The following is a 27,026-nucleotide window of genomic DNA, read 5'->3' on the forward strand; positions in this document are numbered from 1 at the left end:
ATTTCAGTTATTCTATTGAAGCCCATGGTAGCTGTGAAAAAACGAAATACCATCTTTGTTGAGTATTTGTGTACCTATTAAATTAAAGGATGTAAACAAAGTAACAGAAAGATGACAAAAATATAAATGTTTACTTTTTAATTGTTTCCTTATAAGGTGCCTCTGAAGGCCACATTCACAATCCTGATGGAGGACTATATGGCAGAACATGTGTGTGCTACAAGTCCAGGCCACTCTGTTTTACTTCACAGCAATTCTGAAACATTCTCAAACATTACAAATAATGCAGACTATTTATTATTATGTACAGTCTACATTATTATGAAACTTGTCAAAGAGCAACATTCAGGTCATGTTATTTCACTTAAAAACACAGGGTCTCTTTTCCATTTGCATCAAGCTTGTGTTGCCTTCTCAGTCACTACATTGCATGCACATATTAAAAATTTCAACATTGTATTAACTACATTAAAATCTAAAAAATCTCTATATATTATATGTTGCAATTGAAATAAATACCAGTCCTAAGCAGCAAAGACTTCTTCTTAGTCTGTCGGATACTATAGTAATACTTCAGAAGTACTCAAATATGCTCTCTCAGTTTTAGGTGACAGTGAGCTGATCAAATAGACCAGCAGATCATCTTCAACACATTCAAAAATGGAATGGTAAACTTTTCTGTGACACAGTTATACATAAGTAGCTTCTATTTTTGTATCACTACAAAACGTCAGCAGCAGAAATCGTCAGGGCCAGCAATTTAACAAGCCTTACACAAACACTTTATATCTAAAACACTTTCTATTTTTCTTCTTAAATAGGTCACATATACAACCATATCTCTGTTTCTTATTAATGCACTATATATCTAGTCTGTTTCTTTAGACATTCATATTTATTTGTCAATCTGTGTTGCTACATATACACTGTTAAGCTATTAGACAATACAAGCTGTCAATCACAGTCATCACCAATCAGAAGAATCCATGGCAAAGTCCTCCAGCTCGCTCATAGTGATGATGTCACGACCTGGAGGTCCAGAGAGAGCGGGGTTTTCATTTTCATTGTACATTATCCCCTCCCCCTGCTGGCTACGCATGTCACTTCCCTTGTGTGTATCGTACGGTGTGGGTGCATACGATGTTTGCACGTCGTAGCCCGTATCCATATAGGGAGCCTGCCCTGGGCTGTACACCTGTCTGTGTGAGCTCTCCTGGCTCACACAGCCCAGGCTGCTCCTGCTTCTCACCCTACCATGGTTCTCCTGCCCCCAGCCACAACTCTGCCTCCCCGAATCAGGCTCCTGGAGGTCCTGGGAGAAGCTGCCTGGAGCCGACATCCCTGAGCTGGATCGCTGAGGGGGCAAGGAGGATACAGGCTGGGGCTGGTAACCCTGATGGTAGGCCTGGTGGTGGGGATAGTGACGGACGGAGGAGGGGGACATGGCATAGGGGTATGGGACCCGAGATTGGGTGTATGGAGTTGGGGACATTGTTTTGGGATATGAGACCCGGGATTGGGTGTATGGAGTTGGGGACATTGCTTTGGGGTATGGGACCCGGGATTGAGAGTATGGAGTTGGAGACATGGTTTTGGGGTAGGGTGGCTGAGCTTGGGAGTATGGAGTTGGGGACAGGGCTTGGGTATGTGGGAGGTGGGGATGAGTGTAAGGGACCTGGGGTTGAGGCTGGGGCCCAGACTGTCCTGACTTTCGTACATTTAGCTGGACATACTTCCCTGTCTCCGGGTCGAAGAAGGTCTTAGTCTTGACAGGGACAGGCATGTCCACCACAAAATACTGACCAGAGCCAGGGTCCTGGAGCACCTTCCTCTGGGTGAGGGGGTAACTGGGCTCTACGTGGTACTGGGTCAACGGCTGTGTGGGGGAGGACGGGACACTGGACACTGACCTGGGTGCAAGGGGGACGGAGATGGGAGAGGAGTGGTGTGGGGAGGCAAGGGGGAGGGAGATTGGGGCGGTGGCGTGGGGGGAGGCGTGGAAGGAACGGTGGGAGGGGCGAAGCTCAGCAGTGGAGGAGGAGACACTAGAGACAAGAGTGGGGGTGTGGGGGAGGGAGATGGGGGATGAGAAGTGGGGGGAGGAGAGTGCGGAGCGGCCGGAGGAGCGTAGGTCTGAGGGGGACGATGGAACACTGGACACCTCCCTCAGAGGATTGTCATCCGGGGTGGCCCTGTCAAGCGAAGTCTTTGATGACTCCTTCTTGATCCTGCGTGTAGTCAGGCGCTTGGCTCTGCGCAAGGCCTTCTCTGTCTTGGGGGGCACGGTGGGGGGCTTCCCCAGGGGCCTCCCTGCATCACTGCTGAAGCTGCAGGCGGAGTCCGGCCTCTCGTAGCCCCCCCTGCTGCCCCAGTCCGAGTCGTACGCTCCCCGAAAGTCACCCAGGTCCCCAGCACTGGTGGCGAAGCTGTCCACATCCTCTGACATTGTGCTGAGGACGGAGCGGGAGTCTTCCTCGTCCAATGCTAGGCTGCGGCGGGCTCGGGCTCTGTATTCCCTGTGTTCTGATAGGCTACTGGGGTAGTCGTGGGTGTGAGCGAGGGAGCTCGGGACAGGTGACTGCTGGACCACTGGGGACCGGTGTGTGGGTACATTGGTGTCAGAAGTCTCCCTCCTCTTCTCCTGCTCCTCCTCCGCCCTCTCACCTCCTCCCCTCCAGGCATCCAGCGGTGAGGCCACTCTGGAGTCTTCCTCTAAGCTCTTGTAGAAGCGGGGTCTGATGGTTTTGGTGAGAATAGATCCCCTGAAGGTATTGTCCTTCACCTTGAACATGGTGGGCTTGGGCCCTAGGGCCGGGGACGAGGTGTTGGAGCGCGGGGCTGACAGGGCAGGGGAGGCAGCAGGGTGGGGTCTTTCAAAGGACTCCCCATCCTCTGCTTGCTCCAGCTCCAGAAGGTCCCCTTTCCGTGGAGAAGGCAGAGGGGAATGCATGGGTCTCTCCCTGGGTCTTCTCTCTGCCTCAGAGGCACTGATTGAGTAATACTGTAGAGAATCCATCTTGTCTGCCTCTTGTCTGGCTTCCTGGGCTGCTCTTCTCTCCTCATCCCTCTCTTTGGCTCTCCTCTCCAGCTTATTCCTCTCCTCTTTTGCTCTTCTCTCTTCCTCTCTCCTCTCATCGTCTATCTGTATTTCTCTCTTTTTCTCCTCTTCTGCCCTCCTCTTCTCTTCTCTCTGTTTTGCTCTCCTATGTTCCTCCCTCAACCTCACTTCCTCCTTTATCCTTGCCTCATTTATCCTCCTTTCTTCCTCTTCCTTTGCTCTCCTCTCCTCCTCCATCCTCTTCTTCTCCTTTGCCCTCTTCTCCTCCTCCTGTCTCTGTTTTGCTTTTATCTCCTCTTCCCGCTTCCTCTCCTCCTCTTCTTTAGCTCTTCTCTCCTCCTCTCTTTGTTGTGCTCTTTTCTCCTCCTCCCTTCTCCTCTCCTCCTTTCTCCTCTCATCTTGCCTTATACTCTCCTCCTCCTTCTTTCTCCTGTTTTCCTCTTCTTCTTTTGCTCTCCTCTTCTCCTCCATCTTCCTCTCTGCTTCCCTCTTCCTCTCCTCTCTCCTTTCCTCCCTTCTCTTCTCTTCTTTGCGTATCTCCTCTTCTTTTTCTCTTCTTTCTTCCTCCCTCCTTCGCTCCTCCTCCATCTTTATCTCCTCTCTTCTTCTCTCTCTCCTCTCCTCATCCCTTTTCCTGTCTTCCTCTATCTGTTTTCCCTTTCTCTCCTGTTCCCTTCTCTCTTCTTCTTTTTTTCTCTCCTCCTCTCTTTTTTGTACTATCCTCTCCTTTTCTTTCCTCTCCTCCTCTATCTGTTTAACTCTCCTCTCCTCTTTTATCTTCTCTTCTTTCCTTCTCTTCTCTTCCTCTATTTGTCTTGCTTTTATTTCCACCTCCCTCTTTCTCTCTTCTTCTTTCCTCCTCTCTTCGTCCCTCCTTCCCTCCTCTTCTCTTCTCTCTTCTTCTTTCCTCCTCTCTTCCTCCCTCTTTCTCTCCTCTTCCCTTCTCCTCAATTCTTCTTTCTTTCTCTCTTCCTCCCTCCTTCTCTGCTCTTCCTCTTTAGCTATCTTCTCCTCTCTTTTTTTTGCAATCCTCTCCTCTTCTTTCCTCCTCTCCTCTATATTTCTCTCCTCCTCCCTCTCTCTCTTCCTCTCCTCCTCTCTCCTCTCTTCCTCTCTTCTCCTCTCCTCCCCCTTTTCCCTCTCTTCCTCCCTTCTCATTTCCTCTCCTCTTTTTCTTTCCTCCTCTTTAGCTCGCTCCTCCTCTCTCTTTTTTGCTATCCTCTCCTCTTCTTTCCTCCTCTCCTCCTCTCTCTTTCTCTCCTCCCTCTTCCTCTTTTCCTCCTCTTTCCCCCTCTCCTCTTCTCTCTTTCTCTGCTCTTCCTCTTTCTTCTCCTCCTCCTCTTTAGCTCTTTTCTCCTCCTCTCTCTTTTTTGCTATCCTTTCCTCTTCTTTCCTGCTCTCCTCCTCTCTCTTTCTCTCCTCCTCCCTCTCCTCCTCTCTCCTCTCTTCTTCTCTCCTCTTCTCCTGCTCCTTTCTCATCTCTTCCTCCCTTCTCTTATCCTCTTCTCTCTTTCTATGCTCCTCTTTTTTCTCCTCCTCCTCTTTAGCTTTCTTCTCCTCCTCTCTCTTTTTTGCTATCCTCTCCTCTTCTCTCTTTCTCTCCTCCTCTTTCTTTTTCTCCTCCCTCTTCCTCTCCTCTTCTCTTTTTCTCTGCTCCTCTTTTTTCTTCTCCTCATCTCTCTTTTTTGAGATCCTCTCCTCTTCTTTCCTCCTCTCCTCCTCTCTCTTTCCCTCCTCCTCTCTCTTTCTCTCCTCCTCCCTCTTCCTCTCCTCTCTCCTCTCTTCTCTCCTCTTCTCCTCCTCCTTTCTCATCTCTTCCTCCCTTCTCTTATCCTCTTCTCTCTTTCTCTGCTCCTCTTTTTTCTTCTCCTCCTCTCTGTTTTTTGCTATCCTCTCCTCTTCTCTCTTTCTCTCCTCCTCTTTCTTTTTCTCCTCCCTCTTCCTCTCCTCCTCTTCTCTTTTTCTCTGCTCCTCTTTTTTCTTCTCCTCCTCTCTCTTTTTTGCTATCCTCTCCTCTTCTCTCTTTCTCTCCTCCTCTTTCTTTCTCTCCTCCCTCTTCCTCTCCTCCTCTTTCTTTCTCTCCTCCTCCCTCTTCTTCTCCTCCTCTCTCCTCTCTGTTCTCCTCCTCTCCTCCTCATTTCTCTTCTCTTCCTCCCTTCTCTTTCCCTCTTCTTTCTGTCTCTGCTCCTGTTTTTTCTTCTCCTCCTCTTTAGCTTTCTTCTCATCCTCTCTTTTTTTTGCTATCCTCTCCTCTTCTTTCCTCCTCTCCACCTCTCTCTTTCTCTCCTCCTCTCTCTTTCTCTCCTCTCCTCTGTTTCTCTCCTCCTCCCTCTTCCTCTCTTCTTCTCTCCTCTTCTCCTCCTCTTCCCTTCTCTTTTCCTCTTCTCTCTTTCTCTGCTCCACTTTTCTCTTCTCTTCCTCCTCTTTGGCTTTCTTCTCCTCCTCTCTGTTTTTTATGATCCTTTCCTCTTCTTTCCTCCTCTCCTCCTCTCTCTTTCTCTCCTCCTCCCTCTTCCTCTTCTCCTCTTTCCTTCTCTCTTCTACCCTCCTCTTCTCCTCCCCCTTTCTCATCTCCTCTTCCCTTCTCTTCTCGTCCTCTCTCTTTTTTGCTATCCTCTCCTCTTCTTTCCTCTTTTCCTCTTCCCTTCTCCTCTCTTCTTCTATTTGTCTTGCTTTCCTCTCTGACTCCCTGTTTCTCTCCTCCTCTCTCCTCCTTTCCCCCTTTCTCCTTCTTTCCTCCTCCCTTTCCCTCTCCTCTTCCATCTGTTTCACTTTCTTCTCTTCTTCCCTCCTCCTTTCCTCCTCCTTCCTCCTCTCCTCAGTCTTTTTGGCTTTAATCTCCTCCTCTAATTTCCTCTTTTCCTCCTTTTTCCTTTCCTCCTCTTTCATCCTCTCTTCTTTAGCTCTTCTATCCTCCTCTCTTTTCCTCTCCTCTTCCTTCTTCCTCTTCTCCTTTCTCATATTCTCATCCTTTCTCTTTTCCTCCTCTATTTGTTTTGCTTTCCTTTCCTCTTCCTCATTTTCTCTTTTCTCCTCCTCTCTCTGTTTTGCTTTTCTTTCCTCATCCTTCCTTAGCTCTGCTTCCCTCCTCTCTTCATCTTTCTTCTTTGTCTGTCTCTCCTCCCCCTCCTCACTCCTCAATGTGGCCTCAGCGTTGTGTTTGAGATGTTGGGTAGGTGCTTTCTCCATGCAAGTGACTCCCTTTCCTTCTTTGGCCTTGTTAGATGGGACCATCTTCTTCAGCTCAAACATCCCTGTCTTCTTCTGATCCTGCTCCATAGCTGAGAAAACTGCAGAAGCATTGCTGTCTTTGTTCCCCACAGTAACCTTTGGTTCTTCTCCCGACATCACCTCTTTCACTGCCTGCTCCTGTGGAGCCTCTGTAGTGAAGACAGGCCGTCTGCTGGGGCGAGTCTGGATTCTGGGGAAGTAATCATCCTTTCGCCCTGGACTGTCCAGTTTAGGCCTGTCTTCCTCCTCTGAGGAGATGACCTTTAATCTAGCGTAGTCAGCAATTGCCGATATCTCAAAAACGGGTTTAGCCTTGACATCTTGTTTAGCACTTGCATTTTCTCTTGCTGATGAATCAGAGACATTTTTAGTCTGAGGGTCAGGTTCCCTGCGTTGACTGTCCTGGTCTACCGGTTCTCCCCTTGCTCCCCTAGCACCGCTCCCCTTCCTCAGTTGAGCCTCTTTCTTGCTCTCACTTTGTAGTTTCATATTCTCCATATCTATCTCATTGGTTGAGTTCAGTTCCACTGCTCTGGTCTTATTTTTGTTCAAAACAAAGACTTCATCTGGGTTTGCTTTGGTGTCCTGGTTTGTCTCATCTTTCATGAATCCATTCTTGTGTAGCTCTTTCTCAGTTACCTTTGTTGAAGTGAGAACAGATCTTGTACTTTTATCATCTGCTACTGCTGTATCTTTTTTTCCGTTTTCAAACTTTGTTATTTCAACCTGCTGAAGCTCTTTGGCTATAGCTTCACTGACCTGTTGAACACTTGTTAATGAAATAACTTCCCCTGGTGGTGAAATCATGCCTGCAATGGCAACGCCATCTCTGTGTACATCGGCATCTTCTTGGAGCACTATAGGGTCTCTGGAGTGTCCACCATCTTGAATGCTCTTCTTCACAAGGCTCTTATTCAGGTTCCCATTAGCATAGTCTTTGGCTTTCTGGGCTATTATGCCCTGTTTGAAGAGAAGGGGTTGAGTTTCAGTCAGTGGTTTATTTTTAGCTGTGTCTCTGACAGCAGGGGGGTCATGGGGTACAATTTCTCTCTTAGACTGACATCCTTTGGACAGAGAATTCTCCTCTGACTTATTCCCTTTCTCTTTTATCACACATGCCTTCTTAATTTTTTCAACTTCTTGCTCTGCAATTACAGGATCTTCAACTATAGAGTCTCTTGGATTGCTTGTTTCCAGCAGCATACATTGTTCAGCTGGTTGGGATTCATTATGTAAAGCTATTTCACCTGGACAGAAAGCTGAGGAGGAGGGAGTCTTGTGTTCCATATTACCATTATCTTTATTGGAGAACTCGTCTGGGTTGGGCTGAGTTTTATTGGTAGTAATTGCCTCAAACTTGTTGTTATCTTTATCTTTCACTGGAGTGCCTTCTTGAATGATACTTTTGTCCACTTGCTCCAAAGGTTCTTTCTCTCTCACAGTCACCATAATACCCATAATTTGAAGACTGTCATCTTCTGCATCCTTTTTGCTGGCACCTAGGACAGGTGTTGATGGATTGTTTTGCTCTTGCGAAAGGCATTCCATCTTTTCTTTCTCTAAATGTTTCAATACCTCATTGAAGTTGTCAGGGACAAGGTTAGTTTCTGTTTTTAGTTCCTTTTTCACAAACGGACTATCATGGGTTTCACTGACTGGAGGTGAAAAAGATTTGTCTGCCTCAGTATTTTTTCCAGTGGAGGCCTCATGTTGTTTCAACTGCGTATCATTGACAACTGTTGACTCTTTCTTCACAGCTTCTTGAGTCTGGGGCTTCTGCCGTATGTTGGCACTTAAAGACAGGTGTTTGGTAGGGTTTCTGGTTAAAAACCCATCTCGTATAGCATAGCCTTTTTCTTTGATTGCTGATATCTCCTTTTCTGCATGGGCCTTAAGTTTAGAGGTCAGGATCTCCTGTTTGGTCTGGCCTCTTTCTTTGTAAGACAAGGCTCTAAATGACATAGAAGAAGTTGGAGCTTTAATCAGTGTTCCACTCTGCTCAGCTTGCTTGCTGGGTTTCCTCTCAAGGAGCTGAGACTTGACGGGAGTGTAGTTGTCTTTATGTGCTGGAGTCTCACTACAATCTTGTTGATCTGCTTTAGTCTTGGATGCATTGGGGTCATTTGTGATTGATTTAATAGATTCTGCTGTTTTACCCTCCACTGTTGCTGATTCATTTGCACTGAACAGTTTGAATTCTTTTGAAGACTCACTGTAAATATACTGGTTCTCTCTGACTTCCTCGTATTTTGAACTCTGACCTGTCTCCCCTTGTTCCTCCACCTCAGCAGTTTCATTCACGATGACAGAGCTTATTTCATCCTTGTCCTTTCGTGATGCTGCCTTATCCTCTTCCATCCCTGGCATTTTACCCCTGTCAGTTGAGGTGGCATCAGACTGGATGTTTCTGTTGGCTGTGAGAGTGCTACTGAAACCATACTTCTCTCTTACTTTTGCATATTCATCAGCGCTGTCCACAGGTAGACAATCATATTTGCCGACTGTAGCACTCCCTTTCTGCAAACTATTTCTGACTGACAGATCTTTGATCACATCACTTTGATCAGATTTGTCCACAGCTATACTCGAGACTTGCATTTGAGCCTTTTCTGTTTCCTCCATGGCTGCTTCAGCTTGCTCTACTTCTGCCAGCTCCTCTTTATATTGCTCTGCCATCAACTGTTCTGATTTTGTTCTTTCTGCTTTAGCTAGCTCTGCTTTAGCTAGCTCTGCTTTAGCCAGTTCTGCTTTAGCTAGCTCTGCTTTAGCTTGTTCTGCTTTAGCTAGCTCTGCTTGAGCTTTTTCTGCATTAGCTTGTTCTGCTTTAGCTTGTTCTGCTTTAGCTAGCTCTGCTTTAGCTTGTTCTGCATTAGCTAGCTCTGCTTGAGCTTTTTCTGCATTAGCTTGTTCTGCTTTAGCTAGCTCTGCTTTAGCTAGCTCTGCTTTAGCCTGTTCTGCCCTATCCAGGTCTTCCTTGGCTTGATCTGTATGGTTGAATGATGAATTCTTTTGAGTGTTCAGGTCACCAAGCTGTTTCACCTCATACCCTTGATATTTGGGCCCAGTGTTGTCCTCCGTCCACGACTGTGCTTTTCTCTGAAGATATTCCTGCTTAGCATTGGCCTCAGAATAGGCCATCTTCTGGCTGTAATCTCGACTGAGTTTATCCTTCTTTATCTGATAACTATCTTTCACCAGTGAGCCCTTATGGAACTGGTGTTGCTCCTGACTTCCATACATATCAGTTATCCTACCAGGTATTTGTTTCCCATAAAAAGCAGTGTCTCTGAGTGGGGCATCAGTGATTGGAGCATAGTGATTGGCCAGTGTTTGATCTGAAACAGGAAACATGTCTTTCTTTGGGGATTTATTAATCACTTTTGAGAATTCTCCTTTTGGATATGTTATTCCTGTATCCAAAGGCTCCTTCTGTTCATTCCTCCCCTGTTCTTTCTTCAAATCCCACTCACTCTTTGCTTCATATTGCTGTCTTGCAGAGATAAGCTTTTGTTTCTGTGCACCAGCTGTTCTTTGAGTCGACTGTGAGAAACTATCTCTCTCTATAAGAGTAGCTATATCTCCTTTCCAAGGGGGCACCACTGGCTTAACTCTGTCATTAAATCCTAATTGATCTGCGTCATTGTTGTTTGTGTTGTTAACAAAAACCTGATGTCTCCAACTGTCCTGTGAGGAGGCATCGCTGTAACTGAACATCTTCTCTCTCTCTTGCTCATGTCCGTCTGTTCCGGTGGACCTCTGGCCTGCCACTGTATAGGGACTGGGCTCCAACCTCTGTGCGGAAACTTGCTTCTCTCTTGCTTGGTTAGGGGTGAAAGAATTTGTTCTCTGAGTGTCCCTGAAGGGCGAGGGTGGGTCTAGAGTAGTGTTAAGGTTTAGGTTGAGAAGAGGAGATCTCATCATAGGCTGTGTGTTGTGCACACCTAGTTTATTGGGGCTGGTTTGCTGGTACATGACCAGGCTATCTGTCCTAGTTGCCTCAGGCCCTGGCCTGGCAGTGTTTAATGGTGTTAGACCTCCCAGACAAGCCTGTCCGTTAGACAGGTGCTCTTTTCCTGCGTAGCCCTCCTGTGTAATGGTATTGTACTCATGATACCCTGGATTTACAGTTGACCTAACAGTCAGATAGTCCTCTGGTCTCGAGGTACGTTGTTGGCCAGTATAGGCTGCATTAGGGGATGAGGGCTGCCCAGCAAATGCTATTGGAGGAAGCAGTGCAGGGCTGTGATGTGGGTGATAATGTGGGTGTGTTGGTGAGATGGTAGGCATCTGTCCTGGATTACTGTGGTGTTGGTATGACTGCGGGTGTTGCGAGCGTGCTGAATAATCTATCATGGCAGGCTCCTCCTGTACAATCACCTGAGGGATTTGTAGGTCTGGGGTAGAGGGTATGTCTATGATTGTGTCTCTTGGCTCAAAACTGTCCAAGGTGGACGGCTGCTTACTCCTGTCAGTCACCTCCAGGCCTTTGAACTTGGTGGGGCTGTAGGTGCTCTTCACTCTCTTTCTATTGTCCTTTAGGTTGAAGAGGAGGCTGGAGGCCCTGGACTTGTAGTTGGACATCCTGGTGTCTGGAGTGGCGCCCCGACTTTCGCCCCGGGCTGGGGGATACTCAACTGCAAGGGGGGGTGACAGGGTGGGCGGTAAGACTTCGGAGGTCTCGGTATCCTGACGTGTGTGGATGATGGGCGTCAGCAGCTGGCTGATGTTGAAAGGTGTGGTGCTGCTGCTGCTGCTAGTTTCCATGGCGATGCTCTGCTCTGCGGTCACCATGGTGACCTTCTGACGGAGCTCGGTGACGGAGTGGACGCCCTCGTGGCTGTTACGCCGGGACCAGTCGTTAGTGGGCGAGACTGTGGAGGGGCGATGCGAGGAGAGGTGTTTGGATCCTACACTCCGGCTGCGTTTCCACGGTGGGTATTGGGTCAGCTCAGAGTCTGAGAGTTTCTCCAGGGCAAGGGACTTGTGTAGCACCGTGGATGTTGAGGTCGAGCGGTTGGGAGGCAGGGGGGCTACAGCTTCCAGGTGTTTCCTCTGGGGGCGAACCCCCCTCTGCTCATAGAACATGGCATGGCTCTGCATTTGGTGGCCCATAGTTAGCTCCTTGTACATGGGCGTCTCGTACCATCTGGGGAACTCCATGGGAGACATGAACCCGGAGACCTGGTCCCCATGCTGGAAGGGGAAACGGGCCTGGTTCCTCCACACCCTGAAGGGGCTAAGCTCACTGTGCATGAAGAAGTTGGATGTGGAGTTCAGCTGGGAGAACATGCTGCCCTGTTTGCTGTGGGCGGACCTCATGAAGGAGGAGCCTGAAGTGTCCATATGGGCCACAGAACCAGCCACCTCTGAGGAGTAGAGGCTGGTCTCCCTGGGGGGAAATGGGAGGGTAGCAGTGTTGGGTATTGGACCTCCAGAGAAAGGGCCAAACGGGCCAGGGGTGGGAAAGGGACCAGACAAGGAAGAGGAAGGGAATGGGCCTGTGTTAAAGTTGTTGTGGTATGCTGTTGAGAACTCTGACAGCTCTCGTTGGATACTCATCAGAGCTGATTTGTCCCAGCTGGGCTCAATGTTGTTCCAGTCCCTGAGTTGTCCCTCTGGTAACCCACCAGCATCTTTGTCTCTGTAACCCTCTGAGCTAAAGGCTTTGATGAGAGATGAGACCCTGGAGCGACTTCGACGCTGCTGTGCGCAAAGGTCTATGGCTCCATTGCTAAGTAAGGACAGGCGTTCCTCTGTCAGAATATTCTCCTGCTGAGATATGTCTGTGGAGGTGCGCTGGAATGTGGAAGACAACCCCCCTTCCCCATAGCTCCCCCACTGCTGCAGGTCCCTCTGCAGTGTCTCAGCCCCCCCTCCCTGCACCCAGGACCCCTCCTGGCCATACTGCTCAAGGCTATGACTGAAGCTCTCCTGGGCAACTCTCTTCAGCATCTCTCTGTCCCTCTCCTCCCTGTCCTGCCTCTCCTCCTCCCTGCCCCACTCCTGACCTGGCCTTTCCTGGCTGAATGCCTGCATTCTCTCCCTCTGAGAGGAGGGTGAGGAGGAGCAGAGGTCTGAGTCATTGTAAACTGCCTCCTCACCGATGCAGAGGCTCCTGAAGGCGCGGTCGGTCAGACTGCTGACCTCACGATCCGTCTCGTCCAGGAAGGAGCTTCCGCTGGATGTGTCGCTGTAGCCACCATCGCTGTGTTTCCGGTGGCTACTGCCACGGCGACCAGAGTGACGCTTCTCCACTGTAGTCATGATGAAGGCTTGTTCACTCAGTCATGCCAAAAATCATGTCTTGAATTATTTTTCTCTCTTTTACACACACACACACGGTCAGGAGTGTCCGAGTGTCCTGTGTTTGGGGCCCAAAAGGGCCCAGGTAGGCTGGGTGGGGGGTTGTAGGGTATTCCGCTAAGACAATGTGCATCTGAGAAGTTGTCTGTGTGAATGCCGCCTGTCAAAACAAAGAGAGAAAGACAGGGGTGCTGGATTAGAATCATCTGCAGCAGAAATGCAGCCTATTTTCTAAGACCAGTTATTAGGCAGAATATTCTGTGTAGGGCATATATATTCATTCCTTTTTGGAAACAGTAGCACTTCACATTATAGAAGTAAATTTGCTTTTTTGTCTACTCTGTAGGTAACGCCATAAAGAGCAAACTTTCACAAATCTAAAATGCTCCAAGAGTACAGCAGTGACAGTACTGGTAGTTGTTAATGATTTGATTGATAGGTCAGCCTTTTAAAGAGACTACTTTTCCCTGAATGAAGCAGTGATGTTCTGTATGCGGAGCTGAAAACAGCACTGTAAATCCTCCCAGTCAATCGCTCTGACCTTCACAGCCATGTGGTGACCCGAGCCACCCAGTTGCTAGGCACAGCAGAGAGAGAGAGAGAGAGACAGACCCTGAGGCTCACGTGAGTTATTTTAGGAAAGGAGGACAACGTTTCCCTTACAAACCCTGATGATCTGGCCCCTCCACCCAACCCCCCTCCCTGTCACCACCAGTTCTGTAGTGACCAATACTCCCTACTGTCAAGTGTGTGCCTAAAATGGAGTCCCACAGTATCCCATAGACCATCAGCAGGTGGTCATCATTAGTAAGCACTGAGCTACAGCTTACATTTGACATCATGTCCTCGCTTTAGCAGTGTTTATAATTAACGGTGGACAGAATATGCTGTGTGCTGATATGCTACTGCTTTTAGGTGAGGGTAAACCATGGTAAAGCAAAGACTTGTTAGAACACTGAGAGGACAGCCTGGGTGAACCCAGTGGAAAGGATTTGGGTAAAACTGTGTGTATGTCAGTATCTACACAGTATGTCAACAGAAGTCAACTGTAGAGGAAAGATAGAGCATGAAGGATGGAATATACATTTGTGTATGTGTGTACGTGTGTGGGTGTGTGTGTGTATGTGTGTGTGGTTAATTTTACTACAGCTGCCAGGCAGTCTTTACCCAGCCCGGAATATCTGGTGGCCCATTAATACCTCATGACTTGGGGAACAGTACCTACATACGCAAAACACACACACTTACACATGCATACTCCATCCTTCATGCTCTATTTTTTCTGTACAGTTGACTTATACGTATCATCAACATTGGTGTGATAACTGTTTGTGTGGTCAGTACAAGCAGAGTCACATCCACTGAAGAGCCGCAACAATGTGGGACTGATGCCAGGAAAAGTGAGTTTATTGGGCTTTCCACTGGTAACAATCAAGGAATTGCTTGATAACCCTGGAGGAGAGGTGTATATGCCAGTGTGCATAATGAGAAAGACTGACATACACTTGGGTTAAAACCCTGGTTGCAGATGTCTTATACAGACACTCAGGGTGGCCTGGGTAGATTCCTGCCTTAATCCCAGGGAGTTTGTTTTAGTTTGAGTATTTATATATCTACGGTACACTAATGGTATTTACTTCATGGGATTGGTATTGCACAGTGGTAGAGTATTTGACAGATTAAGAAGTTGTAGATTTGAATCCCCTGTACAGTTGAATAAAAGTGTCTGCTAAATACAACCTTCTTACTATAATGACAACACACTAGGAATAAAGACACTCATATGAACATTTAGCATCAAACAAAAGAAAGGATGATGGTTTATGTGCGTAGTGTAATACTGTATGTGAGTCATTTTTACAGCATGTACTTGATCAATAACAGTATTTAAGAGTACAGTATGTAGACATTGGCAACACTTGTGTTGGTACTAGGGAATGAGTGTGATTACCGTGGATATATATCTGTCTCCTTGTAAATATAGACATGTCGCTTGATGTCAGCTCTCCAATCTCCAATCCATCATTATAGCTACACGTGACGACATAAATTACAGCAATGCCTTTTAGCCCTATCGTTTTAGCAACATCTTTTTCTTCTTGTGCCAATAATCTGATATCTCTTGCTCTCATTCTGTCTCTCCACACTGTCTCCTGCTCTCTACCTGACACATGTTCTCTTTCTGTCTCTCCCTATCTCTCCTCTCCCTATCTCTCCTTTTCTCTCTCCCCCCTCCTCTCTCCCTCATCTTTCTCTAACTTTTTTACATACACAAAATCTTCTCTCTCCTTTGGTCAGGGAGATTTCTGTTCATCATTGCATGTGGCAGGTTTATTTTTACCTTTCAGGGGGCCTCTGAAAGCTACAACTTGACACCAGGGAGGCCTCAGTGATGAGCTATGTGTTATGTAGAAGCCATACTGCTGTTCAACAGGGATGGCACCATCACAGGATAGAAAATGCAAAAAAGTGGTGCTGCTAAGTTGTGCTTATGAATGCCAGTGACAGTCAGCTATCTGGAATGTGAAACAAACAAGTGCAACTATCTTGCTTGTCTGTGATAAATGTGCCAGTGTGTCCATGTTCACACAGAAGTATGTTGCGCAGCTGTAGTTTTTCATTATTTATTTAACACAATGCACTTTTGAGGGTACCCTGTCCACATGGGCTTGCTAAACACTCTACACATTGCAATAGAGCACATGACACACAACACAAGATCTTATCAGAACATATCAGTATCCTTACCTTCCATTCCTGGAATCCATATTTGTGTTGTTCAGTAAATCCTCCAAGATCTCTTGCAGTACAGAGGGGCTTCCGCTTTGCAGCCTCTAATCAGTGAAGACAGAGTTCTTTGTCCCTCTGACAGAAATCCTCCCTCACAGGCCTCACACAAGCAGCTCTGTCTGTCTTGCTCTCTGTGTGTCTCTGTCTTTCTCTTCCGGTGTCTGTCTCTCTCTCTCTCTCTTTGTTTCTCTTTTATCGGGGATCAGCATCAGACACATCCATATAGTAGGTCCACCTCCGGGCCTCTGAGCTCACGGTCAGACAGCCTCAGCTCCCTGCACAACCCCAGGTCAGAGACCAGACAAAAACGAAGGTGTCGTCCAAGAGAGAGTGACCAGCGACCGTGCTGGGGATTGGGGGCTGAGAGAGACGCGCAAATGTGAGCGAGAGGCAGCAGTCAGAGAGGTGTCGTGTGTCAGACAGATGAAACAAACAGACCCCTCCACTATTTTTAAACCTGGAATGGCTATCTGCTAACAACTAGTGACCGACAGTAACTATCAGCACTTTGAAACCAGTTGTTGAGACCCCTGCATGAGATTTGGAGGGGGAAACTATTTCCTATAGACCTATTGTTGTTGTGTGTGTGTGTGTGTATGTGTAGGGCTTGGGGGTGGGGGGTTTGGGGCGCATGTGCCCCTCAGAGAGACATAAATAGCCTACTGCCTCACACAGTACAGGACCCTCCTCTTCACATGGCAGCACAGAGACAAGCACTTCAACCAAGTGTCAACTAATGGTCTTTCATTCCCAACAGATTAGTTAAACAAGATTTAGAGTTTGCATAATTTTAGATTATTCTGGATTATCAAGGAATTTTTTGTTGCTGGATGAACAGTGGGCGTAACAGTTTTGCTCTACCAAAGCATTGCTCTATGACCTCTGAACTATGAACCATCCAGGGTGTACAGGGAGATGTAGAGGTGGTGTAGAGGAGGTGTGGAGTGAAGTGTAGAAGTGGTGTAATGTTAGTTTAGGGGTGGTTTAAAATAAAGTATTTAGGGATGTGTAGGGGTGTTGTAGAGGTGGTGTTGATAAAGTGTAGAGGAGGTGTAGAGGGAGGTGTTGACATGGTTTAGAGGAGGTGTAGAGGTGGTGTAGAGGTGGTGTGCAGGTGGTATATGGAAAATTTAGAGGAAGGTGTGTTAGAGGCCTCTGAGCTCAACCCAGTCTGAGCTGAGGGGATATTCTGAACCCCTTTCAGACCTGTCGGGAAGTTCTGCAGTCCAGTCAGAACTGTGGGGAAGTTCTGCACCCCAGTCAGAACTGTGAGAAGGTTCTGCAGGTCAGTCAGAACTGTGGGAAGGTTCTGTAGCTCAGTCAAAACTGTAGAAAGGTTCTGCAGGTCATTCAGTGTGCAATCTAACTGTAGCCTCTGAAGAAGGTGAGAGGGAGTTTTCTGAGCCCTCCCCCTTTCACCCATGTTAAGCTCCTACCTTTCGTCACCATCTTCTCTTGCCTTCCTTGCCCTCTGCCCCCCTTTTCCACCCATGTCTCCCCCATCCCCCATCCCCCACCCCACCCCACCCCCTCCCCTCCAGCTCACTGCTATAATAGGAGATGGCTACAGTGGATCGTTTCCCAGGAGTCTTGGCGGGTGCAGGGCTGGCTTGTTCAAATGATGGACACACACACATGGGCTGGGCTCTAATTGGCTCTCTCTCTCTCTGTAACACACACACATATTATGCTCAGTAATGGACACTCACACATGGACTGAGTTCTGTCAACCAGTGAAACATGAGGCCTGTCATTGCTGTACTGCCCAGTTACTGGGCCTAGGAAACTCTGAGATACACACACATTTTCACACACATATACATGACAGACACTAATACACATACACACAGACATACAGACATACATACAGACTCAAACACAGCTACAAATATACACACACACACAGACAAATGCGCATCACATACACACACAACCCTCTAACTTCCCCCACCCTGACCACCCTTCCTCCCCTTTCACCTGCCTACTGTCTCCCCCAACTTGACCTTTCACAGATTATCTTCATACCACAGACCTCTCAATTGACCTCCTTCCTCTCCCTTTTACTTTCTTCCTACATTGCTTTTGAGTGTGCACTGCATATAAAGCTCCATATAAAGATGTTGTGTAAAATACACATTCCGCTTTAAATCAAAACAATTTATGAAAGTCTAATTTAAATAATTTCAGTTTATTTTTTTAAATGGAGAGATGAGGAAAATGCATCATGTTGACTGAAACAAGAGGCAATACGTTTTTTGAGCCTGGCAGTGATTTATTCTTCCACTCTGCTCACTAGGACCCTCTAGTGGACAGGATCAACACTTCCCTCTATGGACCTCTTTCTTGAACTAATCTGGCCATGTGGGTGTGCGTGTGTATGTGTGTGTGTGTTTGTGCAATTGTTTGTGAGGCAGTCCATCCATTCAGAACTCCTAGCATTGATCAGAATGTGTGTAGATGGTCTCTGTTTATGCTGAGTAAGGCAGAGCCAGTCTGTGGGTTTGGGGCCAGATAGCAGACTGCTGCATTACAATATACTGGTCTCTTACCAGAACCATCAGAGAACCTAACCCTTGTGTTGTCTTAGGGGTCAAAAATTACCCGTCACTATGTTTATCAGCAGAGAAAACCCCCTAAATGTTATTTTCTTTACTTGAAAATTAATGACTTTTCCTAAAGTGACCCCAACATTAGAAAAGTGATACATTGTCTTTGTTCACATTTCCATGAAAGCTGTACCATTATACACACCACAAAAACAACTAAGAGACACACATAGACACACACATACATACAATAAGATATTTAGATTATTTGTGATACTGATTGAACTCAGACAAAACTAAAACTTCCGTGTGCAGGTGCAGAATCTCCCCTCCACGATCCCATACATGACTCAAGTTCACAGACAAAATAAATATTTCAGACAAACTAAACCAAATTTCAGACAAAATAAAAATGGATTCAAAGCATTGTTTACTAATGGGGAATGCAGTCAAAGGCTACAAAGGTCCTGCAAATGACAGTACCCCCAGTATTCTTTGCTGAAGCCATGACTGCACATTTCAGTGCCTAACAGGGTTAGGGTCTCAGCTCTCAGATCTACAGGTTGTAGATCTGATATTTCCAGATGTCCAGAAGGAACAAGAGAACAATAATTTAGAAGAGGAGGTATCTGAAGAAGAAGATGGGGAATAAAACAACCCAGAGTATGATGCAATAGTACACCTCTACTTTAGTAAAGAAAACAGTTATGACAGGTCTGCTGTAATAAAAACGAATGGTTGTCCACTGATTAAATGCAGTCTTTCTGCAATGTGAAGAGGGAAAACCCACATATTCACAAAGTTTGTGATGAATGACAGGTTGTTTCTTCATGCAAAATAAATTAGGGGTTTAAAATTCAATTAAGCTGCTTTATTTTAGTTTTTTTTTTAAGGTGGGTCATTTTTTACCCTTAAGACAAGGGGAGTATACAGAATGTTAAGACAACACAAGGGCTAATTGATTCAAATTGATTGGACTAATGATCGTTTCAGATGCAGGAATTAAAATTAGCAGTGATGATGCCTATGGATGTTCCGACTTCTTTCTGGCTCCAGGGCGAAGTGTCATACCTACAAACAAACTGCCTACATGCATATGTGTCTATCCTATATGTGTATGTTTGTGTGTTTATGCAACTTGCGTGTATATGTGTGTGTGTGTGTGTTTGTGTGTGTGAATGTGTGTGTGTGTATCAAGCCTTCCTACAGAACTTCCTGGTTCTGGTTCAGGTCATGTCCTTCCACAGGCTTCTATACAACTTCATTACTGCAACAAAAGAAGTCCATTAACTTTTCCTGGGAGAACTGAGTTGAGCACTGCTTCTCCATATTCACCGACACTGTTTGTCTGTGTCTCTGGCGCCTCTCCAGCTAATTTAATACAACAATGCAGCTCCAAACTGCCTCAGGACTTTTTTTAGGTGACAGAGAATTATCAATGATGCCACATGCCCACGCTGAATGTCCCCAACAACTTGACTTGTTTATGAAATATTAAAGCTGTAAATGATGGGGCGCCGTCATGCAAAATGCATAATGATGATCGGAGTCATTACAACCACTGCATCTTTTGTTTTTACTAATGATTAAATTCCTAAACTACTGTATTCAATTTGGAGGAATTGAATGTGCTGTCAACCGCCTTTGTGTGATTTGAGTGAATGTCAATGTCAGCCATATTGGTGCATTGTTCCGTTTTTGGGACATGGAGTATATTTGGTATAAGTATACACAGTGTTATCACTATCTGCCATGTCACTGGGTGTTTAGCTACTTTTCTTATGAGCTCTTCATACACTTGCTGTAAATATGACCCTTTACAAATTAGGTTTAAATGAGCAGAAACACTTTATGAAACTCAATGCAAACATTGAAAAGACAACTTGAGTTTTTAAAGTCGAGATCCCTCAGGACGGCTAAAGGGAAGTAGCCGTCTATTAGAAGTAGATGAGCAGAACCATTTTTAAAATAGATCATCAAAAAGGAATCAAAAGTTTCTGATGCAATGAAATGTCTTTTTATTAATGAAGTATTTACAACATGCACAAAGCATCTTTATTAACGCATAGAGAGGGGGAGAGAGAGAGAGAGAGAGAGAGAGAGAGAGAGAGAGAGAGAGAGAGAGAGAGAGAGAGAGAGAGAGAGAGAGAGAGAGAGAGAGAGAGAGAGAGAGAGAGAGAGAGAGAGAGAGAGAGAGAGAGAGAGAGAGAGAGAGAGAGAGAGAGAGAGAGAGAGAGAGAGAGAGAGAGAGAGAGAGAGAGAGAGAGAGAGAGAGAGAGAGAATGGAGAGAAAAACATGAAAAAGGGGTGGAGGATGGGGGTTCTAGGTATCATAAGGCAGGACTTCTGACTTTCTCTCTCTCCTCTGTGTCACCAGGGTGTCGCCTCATCTATAATTGAGGCAGTACTTCGTGGTAATACATAATTTCTGATCAATTATTCATGCTAATGTGTGTGTAGTTTACTTAATTGTGTTATTGACTATCAAAAGTAATTTCCTGAAAATCCTCAAGGGAGCAAATTGAATCAGACTAACTCTAGGGCTGTGTGCTCTGCTGTTAAGTATTCTACAGATGGGCCTGAAGTCAAAGGCCTAGCTAGGCAAGACTACAGAGAAGGACATATTCTGAGACAAATGAATTAATAAATTGATAAATATTTAACCTCTAATGAACAATGAAGCTGCCTCCAGGTGTGAATGAACATGTATTATTTTGTAAATTCGAACATTTTTAAACAGTGACCTGGCAATGCTTTCGTAGGGGGAGAGTGAGACACATAGAGCGTAAAAAGGAGAGAGCAAGGACAAGAGGGAATAAGAGAGATAAATAGAGAGAGAGAGATTGAGAGATTGAGAGATTGAGAGATTGAGAGATTGAGAGATTGAGAGATTGAGAGATTGAGACAGGAGCGTTCCTAAAAAGTAAATAAATGATAAGCTCAACGATTGCTCTCCTCTCTTCTCCCGGCAGGCTCTGAGAGAAGCTGATTAATAATGTAGAGCAGCAGATGGCTGGAGATCCAGGCAACAGCAGAGGTACATGAGTGACTACATCTTTAATTGTTTTAAAGAACGTGTCACAACAGGACTTGAATGTTCAGTGTCCGTTCACACTTCAGACGCGCTAACAGACTGATGCTGATGGAGTGCGGCACCGCTGCTCTGTCACTGTCTCAGCCTCAGCCTCAGCTCACTATGACTAACACACACACACTGGCTCATGTATCAGTAACACAGTACACACTTGTATACCGACGTTCAGAACTGGAGGGTTAACTTGACTAATAACAAAGTGCATCGTCATTGTCAAATAAAAGAGTAAATCCAATTTCATTGTAGATAAAGAATTATTGAGATGGTCTTAATATTGAGTCTCCATCTTTTAAAAGAAAAAGTTGAAATGTTACACTTCCAATGTTATATTTTACAGTTAAGCATGCCTTAATAAACAGATGAACGTGACCTGTAAAGTTCTATAACACAACATCAAATCTCTGAGCATCAGTTCACAAGGAAACAGCAGGAAAATATTTCAAATGTACATCATCAGTCAGGTTGAAAGTCTTTGCTTCACATATATGACACAAGTCTTTATCCATGACAAAGTCCATGAGTTAGAGTCCAATAGCAACAAAACAGTGCTGGGAGAATACGTCAGCTAATAAAGGGGTCCATAACCCCACAACATTCAACATTTCTCATAAATTACAATCAAATTAATAACAATGAAAGAAATATCTTAGAAAGTTTGATCCAAACACTAGGATGTCTGGTTAGATGCCTCTCCTCGCTGCTTCCACAGGAGCACACAACAGTACTGTCAGAGTATTGTGGGAGTACTGTGGAAGTACTGTCAAAGCACAGTAGGAGTATTGAAGCAGTATTGTGGGAGTATAGTATGAGCACAGCAGGAGCATTGTGGGAGTAGCGGTATTGAGGGAGTATTGCGGAGTACAGAAGAAGTATTTTGGGGAGTACTGTCGGAGCACATTAGCAGTATTGTGGGAGCACTGTCAGAGTGCGGTATGACTACAGTAGGAGTATTGTGGGAGTGATATAGCTGCATTGTGGTAGTATTGTCAAAAAGTAGAAATATTTTTGGGAGTACTGTCGGAGTCCGGAAGAAGTGTTGTGGGAGTCCATCTGTGCTTCAAGAAAGCAGGTGGGAGAGAGTAGTCATTACAATCTCAGTATTTCCGTTCCTGTCCAATACACCCTTAGTGTCTGTCTGTCTACACGTTCACTTCTTCTCCAGGGGCTCCTTGGGACAGTGAGAGTGTTTCTCCGGGCTGCTGCCCAGCGTCGGGGCCTTGGTAGCAGGGCTTGGACTCGAGCTGCCCCCTCCTCCGCCTCCTCTCCCTGAGGCTCCAGAAGTAACCGCCATGCCAGAGCCCACCGTGGGCCTGCCGACCCCAGGCCCCACCACCCCGACCCCGGTCAGGGCTCCAACTCCAGCCCCAGGTCCGGGTGCGGCCCCCAGCAGATTGGCAGACTGCAGAACAGCCTCGGAGTGCTCCCGGGCCTTCATACGTAGGGCGGCCACGCTAGCAGTACGGTTGCCCTGACAACCGTACGGAGGTAAGAAGGAGAGACCCATGGGGTCAGGAACGCAGCAGGAGCACAGGCCTCCACCTGAAAGACACAACCAAATCACCAAATGAGCGGAGTGTTTAAAAATCAACATATCCTCATTTGTATTGTCTTCATCACCATTTTCTTTAATCACTCAAAATAAATTATTAATTTGTGTCATGGACAGTTTGCTCCTCGTGGTTGACATAAATTTTCTTATCATCCTCATACAATTTTACAATGTCTTCATTTATCAGACGCTTATATACAAAGTGTCCTAAAATAGCTCATATAGAAAGTACAGCAGTAAATTACATCAGAAATGTATAGTTCTAACAGAGTTTCAGTGGTCTGAATCAAATAACAGTCTATCATTACCAGGCACAGTGCAAACAAAACAAACAAACAAAAAAAATCCACTAGGAGGCACAGTGCAACAATAACAGGATCTCAACTACAGTGCAGTAATGATGATCATGATGATCATACTGGTCCTCTTACCTTTAAGGGTGGCGACTTGAGACAGTGCCTGTGCGTAGGTAGCAGAGTTGAGGAGAGTCCCTGGCAAACAGGATGGAAAGAACGGACCACCAGGACCCACCGGACGGTTCATACTGAAAGAGTGAAAGGGAGGGAAGAGAGAGAGAGGGAAGAGAGAGAGAATTATGAAAATATGCTTTTGTGTGTTTTGCATCTGTTGGTGGATAACTTTCCACACAACTTAATAAAAAGTAAAAAGTATATATAAAAAAAGGTATAAAGAATAAAGCTAAATCTATGTTGGTACTATCTGTGTTGAGCTCTGACCCCTGACCCCACCTCTGCTGCATTTCCATTGGCTCTTTGTGCTTTCTGTTGTGGTCCACTGGAGACTGGGAGTTCAGACTGCGGGACGGAGGAGTGCCTCCCTCGTTCATCTGCTCTTTTCCTCCATCAGGGTCTCCACTCCCTCGCTCTGTCTTTCTCCACTTAGCTCTGCGGTTCTGGAACCACACCTGGAGAGGAGAGAAGAGGAGGACCAGTAAGTAACCAAACAGGAGGAGGAGGAATAGGAGGAGGAGGAGCAAATGAGGCCAAGATGAAAAAGAAAACCAGAAGTTTCCTGTAAAACTTTATATCATGCTGTAGACCAGGATATAACATATTGGAACTTGATATTCCAAAATAAAAGTCTTGTTAGAAAAGAAAGATGGCCCAGTTTGTGAAACAGACTGAAAAAATCAGTTTCAATGACTTTCCACTGTGACTTCTCCCGAACTTCACCAAACACACAGCTGAACACATAAGGCCAAGTTCTAGTATCTTAATTGAATGAAGGTCGTTGCCTATAACAACATTTAATTGAGCAATTTTTCATTATCATATTTTAATGACTTCCCACTGACAGTTTGGCTGCCTGAGAGAGAGCGAGCTGTGATGAAGTCGTTTATTTCCCTATTTAGTGATTGTTTGACAACATCAGATTCGATTAAGACTGCGCTCGCGCACGCATTAATCACGACGTGTGAATGGAGGTTGGAATCAGGACGTCTGCATGCGCGCCTGGGCGGTGCGCGCGGGATGTTGGGTGCTCGCAGCGAGCAGCCGTCCTATTGTGCGCGAGGTACAATGATGTCAACAGCCAAACAAAATGCTGGCATTCATTCGACATAAAGAAAGGACAACAGTTTAATGGCAGGACAACAATATAGAGAAGGGACTTATCTCACCCTTGCACCTTCTAGCTAGAAGTCACGCCCCGCCTTTCTGAATGGTCTATAATTGCTCCATTAATCTCAATTTGCTGCGTGCTCTTAATGCAGGGAGGCCCATTGACACAAAAAAAGGAGAAGGGGGGGCAACAACTCCACAACAGAAAAGAACATTTATTTTCTAATAATTATGTAAGTTTAATATCCCTGCATACAGCGACCGATTCATGTTCAGATTTAATAATAGGAATGTTGTAATCGGATTAGATGGGAATAATTTGTTTACAATCCCTAATTTACAGCGCTGGATTCCATTATCACGCCCCGCCAAGCGATAGTAAGATGACCCAGGGGAACAAAAGGCAAACTATTATATTTCCCACAATTAGATCTGCTCTCACAACAAAACCCAAAAGCAAATGTAGAATGTGAAATTGCATACAGGACACATAGAATTTAATTACATCTGGCCCAAGTTTATAACCGGGCGTATGCAGGGCAGGAGAGGAATATAAATTGCTAAATTTAAGGTGTGTGTGTGTGAGAGAGAGAGAGAGAGAGAGAGAGAGAGAGAGAGAGAGAGAGAGAGAGAGAGAGAGAGAGAGAGAGAGAGAGAGAGAGAGAGAGAGAGAGAGAGAGAGAGAGAGAGAGAGAGAGAGAGAGAGAGAGAGAGAGAGAGAGAGAGAGAGAGAGAGAGAGAGAGAGATTGTGTGTGACTTAAACATTCTCTGCCTTCTCTAAAAGCATCCTCTATACCCTCTTTGACCGGCGGAAATGGATCCGCGCGGATTTTTTCTACCTTTGAGACGCGGACAAATTAGTGAAGAACATTATCGTTGGTTAATTATGAATGACCGATTAATCAAGCTAATCTAATATTCACCATTATGTTGATGTTATTAAAGTGCATCGCTAGAATGACAGAGTGGCTTAATTTACCCTGGTCAAACGTGCTCAGAAGGCTTTATGATGCCTCAGATGGATTGATAGGTGGAAGAACTGCAGTCTCGCGCGGGTTCTCACCTGCACACGCGCCTCTGTCAGGTTGATCTTCATGGCTAGCTCCTCGCGCGTGAACACGTCCGGATAGTGGGTCTGGGCAAAGACTGCCTCCAAAGCTTCCAACTGAAACAAGAATATTATTAGGCTACCTGTTCCTATCGAAAACTAAAGACTTTGTCATATAGGCTAGCCGAAGTGTAAAGGCGCTGTTTACAATAGGATTGGTTAACGTCAGGGGTCGACACATAGACTAGGCCTATATTTGAAATATGAACCTTTTTTGTTAGTCCTATCTGTAAGGAATGCATAGCCCTATCCTCTGTCAAATCTCAGAATTAACTAAATATTTTTAAAGTAGGCATGTCTTTCTCATGTAAAAGTTGCGTATATATTAACTATTATCGATAAAATGAGAGGATGTGAATTTTCAGAGAATTGGCTCATTCTCGGCCGAAGGGTTATCCAGTGATTAAATGGCCTAAATTGGTAACCAACCAAATAAGAGTTAATGAAAAGGTGTAGCCTACAAGCAATTCATTTACAATTGGAGACATTGCAAACATATTTACAAATCAAATCATTTTCTCCATATAATTTTACACTGACACACACTACTAGGGAAAGATTTTTTGACATTTTTGTTTGCTTGTAATTAACAAAAGTTAAAGTTCACCTGTTGTAAAGTGAATGTTGTTCTATTTCTGCGTTGCTTTCTCCGTAGAAAGCCGTCGTCGAAATCCCCGGCAGAGTGATTGGCAAACCCGCTGGAATTCACTGAGAATTAAATTGAAAGAACTTAACACAATCTATTATAGGCCTACATAAGAGTTGCTAAAATGGTATAGCCTACAGCCTACATTGGGAACACATTGCTTTAAAATGCACGATAACGGTATTTATTGTAGGCCTAGGCCAGAGCACAAACAGAATAATAGGCTAATAATACAATTAAAATGGAATCAGTTGACCCAAGGAGTTTATGCCTATTTTTAAATACACGTAGGCTATAAGTAAATTATTTGTGGGGCTTTGAGAGCAGGTGTAATCCGTTATATTTCAATAAAGCATGACACATCGATGTTGCAGGTCTGAGAAGAACCGTGACCGTCTAAAAGGCATGACACCGAACATCTGTGCCCGCAGACGGGACAACACCCGGCCGCTACTGGCCCGAGGGCTTAACCGCTTTAAGTCCTCATGAACCATGCAGATACCATGTTGTAAAACAAACCGTTCAAGTTTTTGTCCATAATAAAGTAGATATCGTGCCAATGTCTGAAAAAGGTAAATCACTAGTTCGCATAGGTTTTTAGTTTACACATTCAAGACAAACAAATTTGACCTTTTTAAATTATTTTTTTAAACTAGGCTATAGGCTATAAAACATCGCCATATGACTTAGCATTTTCAACTATGCTCGCAGGACTTTTCATTTCATGGCAGCACACGCTTTTTATATTTTGCTACAAAAATAATCGTAACATCAACACATTGTCAAGTCATAGCCTACTTACACGTGTTAGTGCGACAGCACTCCCCATCCAGTTGGGGGGGACAGTGGAAGTAAAACATGCTGGTAGTCTTGTTGAGACGAATCTAAAATTAATACCAAACAAGTTCACTTCAACAGCATGAATAGCTTACTTAAAAAAAACTATAAAGAAGTAATATAGACTGTTTTCAAATGCTAAAATGCCATCTACATAATGTCTTAACTTATAGAAACATTTAAATAAGAAAAGGTAATTCTTGTAACGAACCAATTTTAAGAAACGCTAAATCCAGTGTAGATTTAGTTAATTCGGCGAAATCAGTGAAATGTAGCAAAAAAT

At 45.3% G+C, this 27,026-nt stretch overlaps 2 protein-coding genes across 2 annotated transcripts; both read right to left on the bottom strand.

Moving 5' to 3' along the window:
* Positions 1-123: 123 nt before the first annotated feature.
* LOC134022042 (microtubule-associated protein futsch) lies at positions 124-15,682 on the bottom strand. The gene is made up of 2 exons (XM_062463213.1): positions 15,341-15,682; positions 124-12,752 (listed from the first exon to the last, which is right to left on the bottom strand). Exon 2 carries the CDS (start codon positions 12,551-12,553, stop codon positions 968-970), a length of 11,586 nt encoding a protein of 3,861 aa, XP_062319197.1. The 5' UTR covers positions 12,554-12,752; positions 15,341-15,682; the 3' UTR covers positions 124-967.
* Positions 15,683-20,909: 5,227 nt separating this feature from the next.
* Positions 20,910-26,782, bottom strand: drgx (dorsal root ganglia homeobox). The gene is made up of 6 exons (XM_062464577.1): positions 26,709-26,782; positions 25,868-25,968; positions 25,216-25,317; positions 23,321-23,496; positions 23,003-23,115; positions 20,910-22,561 (listed from the first exon to the last, which is right to left on the bottom strand). Exons 1-6 carry the CDS (start codon positions 26,764-26,766, stop codon positions 22,170-22,172), a joined length of 942 nt encoding a protein of 313 aa, XP_062320561.1. The 5' UTR covers positions 26,767-26,782; the 3' UTR covers positions 20,910-22,169.
* Positions 26,783-27,026: the final 244 nt, after the last annotated feature.

The sequence above is a fragment of the Osmerus eperlanus genome, chromosome 6, assembly GCF_963692335.1.
Source record: "Osmerus eperlanus chromosome 6, fOsmEpe2.1, whole genome shotgun sequence".
NCBI classification, from domain to species: Eukaryota; Metazoa; Chordata; class Actinopteri; order Osmeriformes; family Osmeridae; genus Osmerus; species Osmerus eperlanus.